Source organism: Leptonychotes weddellii, chromosome 6, assembly GCF_054177405.1.
Source record: "Leptonychotes weddellii isolate Sample4059 chromosome 6, ASM5417740v2, whole genome shotgun sequence".
In the NCBI taxonomy this organism is placed as follows: domain Eukaryota; kingdom Metazoa; phylum Chordata; class Mammalia; order Carnivora; family Phocidae; genus Leptonychotes; species Leptonychotes weddellii.
Genome location: NC_138374.1, coordinates 28,195,981 through 28,207,207, shown reverse-complemented (window position 1 = coordinate 28,207,207; position 11,227 = coordinate 28,195,981). Strand labels below are relative to the sequence as shown.

General features: G+C 36.7%; 1 protein-coding gene across 7 annotated transcripts in view; it reads left to right on the top strand.

Annotated features, from left to right (window-relative positions):
- Positions 1-11,227, top strand: part of LCOR (ligand dependent nuclear receptor corepressor) — a 146,731-nt gene that overhangs the window by 64,050 nt on the left and 71,454 nt on the right. For all 7 annotated transcript variants that reach the window (XM_081823714.1, XM_081823717.1, XM_081823715.1 and 4 more), the window contains 2 exons: positions 1,496-1,561; positions 1,902-1,981. In XM_081823714.1, the coding sequence (XP_081679840.1) occupies positions 1,496-1,561; positions 1,902-1,981 (146 nt within the window). The remainder of the gene's footprint in view (positions 1-1,495; positions 1,562-1,901; positions 1,982-11,227) is intronic.

The following is an 11,227-nucleotide window of genomic DNA, read 5'->3' as shown; positions in this document are numbered from 1 at the left end:
CCTATCTGTTCTTTGGCACCAGAAGTTATAGTTGTTATTGGTCTAGACTGTATCACATTTTCAGAAACTGTGGAATTAGCTTGCAGCAGAGTACCAGATGGAAATGGTATTTGTTTCACTCCATTTTGAATTTCTGCCTGAATTAGCTCTTGTTTCAATTCTTCAATTTCTTTCTTTAATTTAGCATTTTCAACTCGAAGTTTCTTCTCTTCTCTCAAAGTTGCCTGCAAAATTGCTTTCTCCTTAAGAAGAGCAACTTGCTGCTTTAGATAGTCAATAATTTGATCTGCTTCTGCACCCTTCTGTTCCAGTCTCTTCAGAACAGCACCATTAGTTGCCATTTTTGCCAAGAAACGGCAGAAAATCATGAATCGGTGGACAGAGCAACCTGGGGAGCCACACTCGGGGGAACCACTACTCTTAACCCATTATTTCTGTTATGTTATATAAAGGTACAATCTGATTCCTTTCTTCTTTTCCCCTCCTTTTTCTCTTAATGAACCATAAGAAACAGCAAGATGGCCAAGATTTTTAAATTGTTTTTCATTGAGTTGATCAGCAGTATTTGAGGTAATAAATCAGAAAAGTATTTTTTTAATACTGGTAAAAGGTGATAACATTTTAAATATTTATGTATAGGTATATTTGAATTTTCTGTGTGTATAATTAGTGAGTTCTACCTTCATAAAAGAACCAGCAAGTAGTTATTGTGGCAATGTGAAATAATTACAAAGGTGTTCTTCTTTTGAAATATTATGTTATGGCCTTTTTCTTTAGTGATAATGGTGTTCTCGGTGAGGATTTTCCTTCTTCAGAAACTTAGCTTGAGGGGTGGCTGGGGGGCTCAGACAGTTAAGCGTCTGCCTTCAGCTCAGGTCATGATCCCAGGGTCCTGGGATCGAGCCCCGCGTCGGGCTCCCTGCTGGGCGGGGAGCCTGCTTCTCCCTCTCCCTCTGCCTGCTGCTTCCCCTGCTTGTACACTCTCTCTCTGTCAAAAATAAAAATAAAATCTTTAAAAAAACAAAACAAAAAAAAAACTTAGCTTGAGAAACCTATGATCTCAGTTGATATTCAGAAACATGCTATTTAGGTTAATCTAGAATGCTGTGGAAATTTTGAAACAATTTGACCTTTTATTGGGAAAGGTGCCTTTGTAAAAATGGGATTTGGGCATTTATGTAAGGAGGTATTTGGGATTTTGTAAAATGATAAGAGAACCTGTGAGTTTCCATTCTTTCATTGGTTATTTCTAGTGTTGTCTGTTTTGTATTGTTCTTGAATGTGCTCTGAATTTGTATTGAATGTTGATGATGGACAAAAAGGCAAATGCTTCTTTTAAATTTGTCATTGACACTCTTTCCTCAGCATCCCTTCAGTAATAACCCAGGGATCCTTGAGGACTGGAAGAATACACTATCGTTTTTTCAGCAACATATTGATATTACATTACCATAGGGAATATTATTGTAATATGGATTTTTCTTCATCCTTTCAGGATTTGAAAGTATTCTTGAAGGGCTGTTTGGACCTGCATTATTAAAAGATCTCAGTTTATTTAAAGGTATTCAAGTTTTTTTTTTCTTTTGGTATTTCAAATTCTTCCTGGTGACATATGTGATACTTTTGTGATTTAAGCCTCCGTCTCCTTCTTTTTATTCAATTTTATGTGAGTTAAAGCTGTATCCCTGTAAGCATCTTTTTGTGTTTAGTTGATAATGCAAATATATGTATTAATAAGGTATATTAACTAGTGAGCAGTTATTAAGAATTTTAAGACAAATAAGAAATCTGTCTACCCCTTAGGGTTTTGTTTTTGTTAAAATAAATATTTTTGATCTCATTTGTTTCCTGAAAAATTCCTTTTCGTGACTGTTAATTTAGTATTCCAACTATTTTTGCAGACTGTGAACCTGAAAACATTTCTGATTGGACTTTTGATGAAAATTGTCTATTCTGTTGCTTGAGAAGAGATAAAGTAAAGGTAACCAAAAAACTTGTGGAACTTATCTAGCGTGGTATTTTATAGTTGTTATTTTTTCAAAATTTGATTACTTTGTTGGAGGATTTGTAGGAAAAGGAAGGCATGATTCCATATTTATTTATAAAAGATTTGATAGTAACTCAGTTTTGCTATTTAGACTGTTTCTTGTGTGTTGATTAGCCTATTGAGAAATCTGTATCCCAACATGCATTCCTTTATTTATACAGTTACTAGGCAGAATAATTAGCTAGATCTCAAACTGTTGGGTGTATTTTAAATATGAAATATATGATAATTCAAGCAATGGGAGTCATTTGTACAAAAAGCAGTAACATGGATCTGGATCAAGTAGTTACTAATTCATGAAGATTTATGACAAACTATGGTTTATGCTTTAGTATAAGATGTTTCTTCATACTATTTGAGCATGAATGCTGTTTATATTCAGTTGTAGAAATTGGCTGTACTTTTGGGTTTCTGTTTTTATTGCTTTGTGTTAAACATAAATGGAGTTTTGGTTTAGAAACATTAATTGTTGGAAATATTTATTAATAATGGTTTCCTGTCTTATGTTTCTTTTTATGGTACTTCTGTTCCCTGTTTTGTTTAATTTTATTTTTTTTTAAGTAGGCTCCACGTCTAGCGTGGATCCCAGTGCAGGGCTTGAACTCATGACCCTGAGATCAAGACCTGAGCTAATATCAGGAGTCAGATGCTTAACCGACTGAGCCACCCAGGTGCCCCTGTTCCCTGTTTTAAAGCTTTGGAAACATTTTTAATTCCTTCCTCCCCCTTATACACTTCTAACAGGATCATTGGCCAGGTTCTATAAATTCTTCCCTCATATGGAGTTTCATTTTTTCTTTCCACAGTCATTACCATAGTTCATACCGTTAGCATTATTTCTGGACTACTGAAATAACATGATTGGTCTCTTTTAGTTTACTTCAGTCTTTTAAACACTGCTACAAGTTTAAACTCCTTCCCCCCAACCCTCACCCCTCAAATAGTGTGAAAACGTCATTGCACACACACTCAGTTTCCAGCGACCTTTTTCATTGTATTCTGGATTTTTAGCCTAATGTTCTGTGCCTCAGTACTCTCCACAGGTCAGTCCACTTCTCTTTCTAATGCTGCCCTCTTTCTAATGTTGCTTCTATACAGTTTTTTTTTTTTTTCCAGCTAAACTAGTGCAATCATTTGTAGTAAACAACATGCTTTTACTACTTAGACTGTAGCATTGCATACCAATTGTTCTTTATAGCTTGAAATTCCCCTGCCCTTACTCTTAGCTTAAGCTTCCACCCTCCTGTCAGTGTCAGTTGTATTCAGCCCTTCACACTGTTGTAGTATCTGTAACAATTATTTTTCAATTAATAGTCTGCCTTATTTTGTTCCTGTTTCTCGATGTTTGTGTCTTATGTTCTTAACTACATTGTCAACCTCTGAAGGCTATGAACCATGTTGTGTATTCTTTGTTACCCCTCCTTGTAACCACTGTACCATTATTTACCATTGTTGGCAAGTTGCTTTAAAATCTGAAAGCCAATTTAAGAGCTTTTCAGTATTCTTTTATGGCTTCCTTTTGTTGCTTACTGCATGAAAGTTGTTATTGTGACTATCGAGGATGGTCTGTTATCATTGAATTAATGTGGAGAGTGTTTTGAAATTTAATGTGGTTTGAGAAAGACCATAAATTAAGCAAGTATCAGTGAAGTTGAAGTTGTTCATTTTAAACTGTGTGTGTGTGCATGCATATGCATGCATGTTGTGACTATTGAGCAAGTCATTTAATTGGCATTTTGGTGGAATAGAAGGAGCAACTATTAATTACCTCTTTTAGGGTAGGATTGGGAGGAAAGCCCTTCTGTGTTCAGTAATTGAGTACAGTATATTCTTGTAGTATGATTGAGTTTTCCATTGCTATATGAGGGTAAAATATTGTATGAATATTTTTAGAAGACAGAAATAGCAAGGCATGGAACCATGTAGCATTTAAAACAGCTGTTATTGTTTTAGCTCCTCAATTTCTATTTGCTTTTCTAATTAGAAAGAATATTTCCATTTGACAATTTAGCTAGTTCTGGGAAAGCTGATATTTTCCATTAGACACTTCACTATCTTTGGAATTTATTTTTTTCAGAGACAGCCATAACATCTATTGCGGAAAATAGGAAAAAAGAGAGCTTATTAGAAGATGTAAATTGTCAAGTATGTCTCTCTGGTTGTGTTAGACTTAAAGTGATTGAACTGAAACTTTTTGAAGGCACTTGGAGCATCTCATCTGAGAAGGACTAGAATGTGGAAGTAAATATATCCAGTGGGTTGAATTTTGTACTTTTTAAGGCTGGCTTAAAAGAGTCCAAAAAAGGAAGAAATCTCTGCAGAGTATGGTACTAGCCAGTAGGTGGCAGCATAGAGCATGATAGTGGAATCTTGAGTTTGAGGGTGGTGGCATGATGAGATATCCAGGTATTTGGAAAAGCTGTTAGAAATATTGGTCTGATGGTTGGGAAAGAAATGGAGGTTATGCATATTTTTTCATTTTGGACTTTCAGTAGATACCGAAGCTGTTAAAGTAAATGCATACTGTTTGCTTATATTTACTTTATAAAATATGTAGGTAAAAAATACAAAGTAGTCTCTGTTTCACCTAGAGATTAGTAAAACAATTGTTGGTCTACTCTTCAAGATTCTATAGTGGTTAGAAAGCATAAATTTTTTTTTTTTAAGATTTTATTTATTTATTTGACAGAGCGAGAGAGAGAGAGAGACACAGCGAGAGAGGGAACACAAGCAGGGGGAGTGGGAGAGGGAGAAGCAGGCTTCCTGCTGAGCAGGGAGTCCGATGTGGGACTCGATCCCAGGACCCTGGGCTCATAACCTGAGCTGAAGGCAGACGCTTAGCAACTGAGCCACCCACGTGCCCCAGAAAACACAATTTTTAAGGGATAGGAAAGTAACATTTTTTTGAACATGTACTATGTGCCAGTTACTTTTATTTGTTCCCATTTAAATCCTCACAACAGTTGTATAAAGTTGGTTAAAGGCATACCAGTTTTATTTTATTTTTTATTTTTTTAAAGATTTTACTTATTTATTTGACAGACAGCGAGAGAGGGAACACAAGCAGGGGGAGTGGGAGAGGAAGAAGCAGGCTTCCTGCCCAGCAGGGAGCCTGATGCGGGGCTTGATCCCAGGGTCCTGGGATCAAGACCTGGGCTGAAGGCAGATGCGCTTAACGACTGAACCACCCAGGCGCCCCAGCATACCAGTTTTAAAAATAAGAAGTTGGAAGAGTTGCAGAGACTATTATAGGCAACTTCACATGGCTGGAATTTGATCCATGTTTTTAGAATACATGCATTTTGATAACATAACTAGGAACAGTGTCACACGAAGTGGAGAGCAGGAATTAAAGTAGAACTTGGAATGATTCAGTTTGAAAGAGAGAAGAGAGATAGAGTGTAGATGGACATGAGTGTATTTGAAATAGCCAATCTCAGCTGTGCCTAGGAATCTACTAGTGAGTACCTACTTCACTGGCTGCCTTCTTTCTTTTTTTTAATTTTTATTTATTTATTTATTTTTTAAAAGATTTTATTTATTTGAGAGAGACTGAGAGAGAGAGCACATGAGAGGGGGGAGGGTTGGGAGGGTCAGAGGGAGAAGCAGACTCCCTGCCAAGCAGGGAGCCCGATGCGGGACTTGATCCAGGGACTCCAGGATCATGACCTGAGCCCAAAGGCAGTCGCTTAACCAGCTGAGCCACCCAGGTGCCCTACCTTCTTTCTTTTCTGTTTGTTGGGCACATACTAGGCACTCTGTAAAATATTTACTAAATGAGTACCTTTACTAAATAAGGCTTAGTAAACTTGATTATATTAATTAATAACTAACTTTTGAGTGCTTACATGTGACAAGCATAAACCCACAGTTATCTGTTTATTCACTCATGAAGCTTTTATACTTTTTAGCTTATTTTTTGAAATAATATTAGACTTATAAAACAATTGCAAAAACAATAAAAGGAGTTATTGTATATCCTTTACCCAAACTTTCCAAACGTTAGCATTTTATGTAACCACAATACAATTATAAAAATCAAGAAATTAACATTGGTGCCATATTATTTAATCTGTAAATCTTTCCCAGCTAGCCAGTAGTCTCAGTAATGTTATGTTTCTGGTCCAGGATCCAGTCTAGGATCACACTTTTTATTTAGTTGTCATGTATTCTTAGTCTCCTTTAGTTTGGAATAGTATTTTTTGCTTTGCCTTTCATAAATTTTGAAGAATACTGACTTTGGTTTGTAGAATGTTCCCTCGATTTAGGTTTGTGTGATGATTCCTCATGATTTATTTTAGGTTATGCATTTTTGGCAAGAATTCCACAGAATGATGTATCATCCTTAGTGCACCCTATCAGGAAGCATACGGTGATGTTTACCTTGATCAGTTAGTTAAGATGATGTCTGCCAGTTTTCTCTATTGTAAGGTTTCAGTTTTTCCCCCTTTCATACTTAATAGATACCTTGTGGAGAGGTACTTTGAAATTTTGTAAATATCTTTCTCATCATATATTAATTTTAGCAGCCATTGATGAATGTTGCTTAAAAAAATTACTACCTAGAGTTTACCAAATGATGATTTTCTATTATTCTGCTTCTATTAGTTGGAATTCTACTCTTGAGGAAGAGCTTTCCCATCTCTAGGGGCACCTGGGTGGCTCAGTGGTTGGGCTTCTGCCTTCGGCTCAGGTCATGATCCCAGGCTCCTGGGATCGAGCCCCGCATTGGGCTCCCTGCTCAGCGGGAAGCCTGCTTCTCCCTCTCCTGCGCCCCCTGCTTGTGTTCCCTCTCTCACTGTGTCTTTCTCTGTCAAATAACTAAATAAAAATCTTAAAAAAAAAAAAAAAATCTAGCTTAAAAAAAAAAAGTTTTCCCATCTTTGTATATATGTATTTCTTTGTTTACCTATCAATATGGAATCATGGATTCTTATTCTATGGATTATAATTCATTACAATCATTTTTTTTTTATTTTGTAGTTCAGATTGTCCTAGATTTGGCCATTAAGAGCTCTTGCAAGTTGGTTCCTCATCTTTTTTTTGACATGTTTCTATAATTTTTTTTAATAGCACTTCTTTTCTTTTTGGCACCAAAATGTCCCAGACTTATCTTTGCTTTCTCTGTCTCAACTCTGTATTTCTCCAAGGAACCTTATTTTCTTTTATTTAGAGAATTGTAGTAGAAAGCAAGGTCTAGGCACTAGGTGTCTTTATTGGTACTAGAGGGTCATTACCTCTAGGTCTCCTCAGTTGTCTGAGCTAGGAAATACGTATTTTTACTTAAATTTGTGTACATATACATCAGTATGTTTAAGCTACTAAAAACCATCTTGTGAGGCTTTTAGTAATTGTGTTGATAGTATGAAGAGTTGATCCAGTAGTAGTGAGAGGGTGTTGGAGAGAGAGGAAGAATAAAAAATTGCTTTCGGCAATTTTTGTCCCTAAAAATGGACTCATTCTAAGTGATAAATAAATCTATGCTATGGCTATGCTTGTTTGGCTGAGATAGAGTAGAGATAGCTCTTGTAGAGTAAAGAGCATGGATGTTTTACTAACTAGGGATGATGGGAGATAAGGTGTTATACCAAAATCTAAAAATAATTGTGCTCTAAGGAAGTTTGTTATAAGACTGTTAGTAAGTTTAGTATTTGACTAGCATTTTAGGACAGTGTTTTAAGAAGACAGGACTTGAGCTGCATTTTTGAAAAATACATAAGCAGAGATGAGAGGGGCATATCCTAGGTGGAGCAGAACATTTATTTTTGGATATAACCAGAGATAAGTTTAGAGCCAGATCATACAGATACCCTTCATTGCCCAGCTAACTGAGAAACCATGTAACGAGATTCTTTTCATATTTATCATTAGTCTTTCATGTTGCATTTAGTCTGAACATAATTTCTTCTGGTTCATGAGTATACATTAATTAGAAGTTTAGATACATCTTTTTAACATTTTACTTTTTGCTATTTTAGGACATTGAAAGTTTATAGTAAGAGCATATGGTGATCTTGTTACTATTTTGTCATCATATTCCACAACATGTATTTATGTCCAGTATGTTAGTTTGGGTATATTCAGTGCTGCTTGATATAACTTGTCTGTCATCTTGTCCCAGAGCACCACAGATCATTAAGTATTCACAGTATGTACTATATGAAAAGAACAGTGGAAAAAATGTATTAATATAGTGCATATCTATTAGGGATGAGGAAGAAACAAATATGAGAAGTTTAAAGGTTACTTATTTATGAGATTTAAATAGATACAGGGCAGAGTTAAATGGATACCACAAGTTAGTACATGATGAATTAATTGCTCCATTAACTCTGCAGATTTAAATTGTGAGACTTAACCTTGTACTTCCAGAGACCTTTTATATAGATTATTTTAAAAGATTAAGGAAAACCACTTGTCTCAGTGAATCAGTGCTCAGTCCAGGATCCCATTAAATATTGAAGTGGGTTTTTTTGAACTCCTACTTACATGTGGATTTTTCCCTAAAACAAATATAAGGTTTCAATAAACTATTAATCAGTGGTTAGCTCTATTGTGTTAAGTTTTATGTGGTCAGAGTTAACCAACAGACTAATCATCTGGCACATTTATTAAATGTCTGGATCTGTGGTAGGCCAGGGAGTATATCCAAAGAAGTAAAACACTGATTCCTCCTTATGGACTGTTGGTGAGGCCATGGGTAGCTAATGCAATTAAAGGAGATTTAAATTAGGGAGAGTTAAATCATCCATTGGACATGCCCAGAACCAAAGCTCTAATGTAGGTAGGAAACATTGAGAGTAAAATCCCTTCCTTCATTCTAGTATATAATATTCGAAAAGATAGTGGATAATAGAAGAAAATTTAAGTACTAAAGCACTTGAGAGGTGAAGTGGATGACACTTAATCAAGGAGATAGAACGCATCCTGAACCTTAAAAGGCTTTGTGTTTTAGAGTGATTGGTTGGTGTAGTCATTTTTAGGTTGTAATGCAGAGGAATTTATAGTGAGAAAATTATAGAAAGCTCTTGTAATAACCCAGAAAATGATCCTGAATTAGGGTTGTTGCTGTGAAGGTATATAAGGAAGGTATGTATGTAAGGAATCTAGAATAAAGTGTTGAAACTTAGTGATTACATGAGTTTATAAATAAGGGAGAGCGAAATGATACTGACAGTAAGCTTTCCAAGCCAGGATGACTTAGCATGGTGAATTAATAGAAGTTGAGAAATGAGAAGGGGAAAGATGTGGTGGCCAATTTTTATACCAAGGATAATGAGGTTATTAGCTGAAAGCAGTTTGTGGTGAAAGTGAACATTTAATTGGAAGTGTCCAATAGGTAAGAGTTGTGGAAAAGGAGTTGAAATAAGAGGTCTGAGCTGAATATATGTTTGTAGGGTTTCTGAATACATGTGGTGATTGGAATACTTGAGCAGATCAATCTTTGGTGAGGGATAAAATGCATATACTAAGAGCTGAAGACCTTCATTTTAGCAAGTAGAAGAATCAGATTGAAAGGAAGATAGAATCATAGAATAAATGAGTTGCCCATTGTGGATCAGATACCTCCCTGGCCCCATACTGTGTGATGAGTATGAGTTGTGTTTGTTGTACTAATATGGACTCCTGTGCTGTTTCCCCAAATGGGCTCTAAATGGATTGACAAGTACCCCCAGACATACTACAGTGGGCTTTGAGAGAATAACTTCTCAAGATTATTGGCTGTAGGAGCCAGACTGTAAGTCTGAAAAGGTTAATGAATAAGTGGCTGTTACGGGAATTAAGAAATAGATATAGTCTACTAGTTTGAAAAATTGTCACTGACAGGAATGATAGAACAAGACCAGAGAAAGAATGGGCATTTGGTTTAAATAAAGGTTTTGTGGGGAGGAGGAGAAAACTTATGTAATGTTTATACCCTTGGAAGAAAAGAAGCTGGAAGAAAGGAAGATATTAAGGTTATTAAAAGGTGGGAACAGGGGAACCTGGGTGGCTCAGTCGTTGAGCGTCTGCCTTCGGCTCAGGTCATGATCCCAGGATCCTGGGATTGAGCCCCGCATCGGGCTCCCTGCTCGGCGGGAAGCCTGCTTCTCCCTCCTCCACTCCCCCTGCTTGTGTTCCCTCTCTCGCTCTTTCTCTCTCTCAAATAAATAAATAAATAAATCTTAAAAAAAAAAGGTGGGACAGTTGAAGAAAGCAAGATTGTAAGAATCAACAAAGGGACGCCTGGGTGGCTCAGTCAGTTAAGTGTCTGCCTTTGGCTCAGCTCATGATCCCAGAGTCCTGGGATCGAATCCTGCATCGGGCTCCTTGCTGAGCGGGGAGCCTGCTTCTCCTTCTCCCTCTGCCCCTCCCCCTGCTTGTGCTTTCTCTCTGACAAATAAATAAAATCTTAAAAAAAAAAAAAATCGACAAAAAATTAGTTACTGAATAGTAATGGGAGATTCCTTTTGAAATAAGAATACAGTCAGTATAATTATAGGAGTTAACAGTTGGCAAGAAATAAATGAGGCAAGAATAAGTATAAGAACCCTGGCTAACTGACTTGCTCACACTGAGGGCAAAGAAAAGTGAGGAGTTCTCAGATACGAAGGTGATGTTTAAAAAAATAATAAGGGAGAAAATAGGCTATAGTAACTGTACTCCTCTCATTTGAACTGCTGCTTGCAGTTTTCTAGTTATACTAGCAAAAAAAAAAAAAAGATACTTTCAAGAAAATTAATAAGATTGCCTCTTCTGGCAGTGCTTTTTTTTTTTTTTAACCATTTCTTTGTTGTTTTTCTTTTTTCTTTTTCCAACTTTTTTTTTTTTTTTTTTAAGATTTTATTCATTTGAGACACAGAGATAGAGCATGAGCAGGGAGAGAGGCAGAGGGAGAGGGAGAAGCAGGCTCCCCGCTGCTCGATCCCAGGATCCTGGGATCATGACCTGAGCTGAACGCAGACCCTTAACCATCTGAGCCACCCAGGTGCCCCGTCCCTTTTTTTTTTTTTTTTTTTTTTAAGATTTCACCCATTTTTTGAGAGAGAGGGAACACAAGCGGGGGGGGAGCGGGGGGGAGAAGCAGGCTTCCCACCAAGCAGGGAGCCTGAGCCCAAGGCAGATGCTTAAGGACTGAGCACCCAGGCGCCCCTTCTTCTTTTTTTTTTTTTAAACAGAGATATAATTGACATATAACAT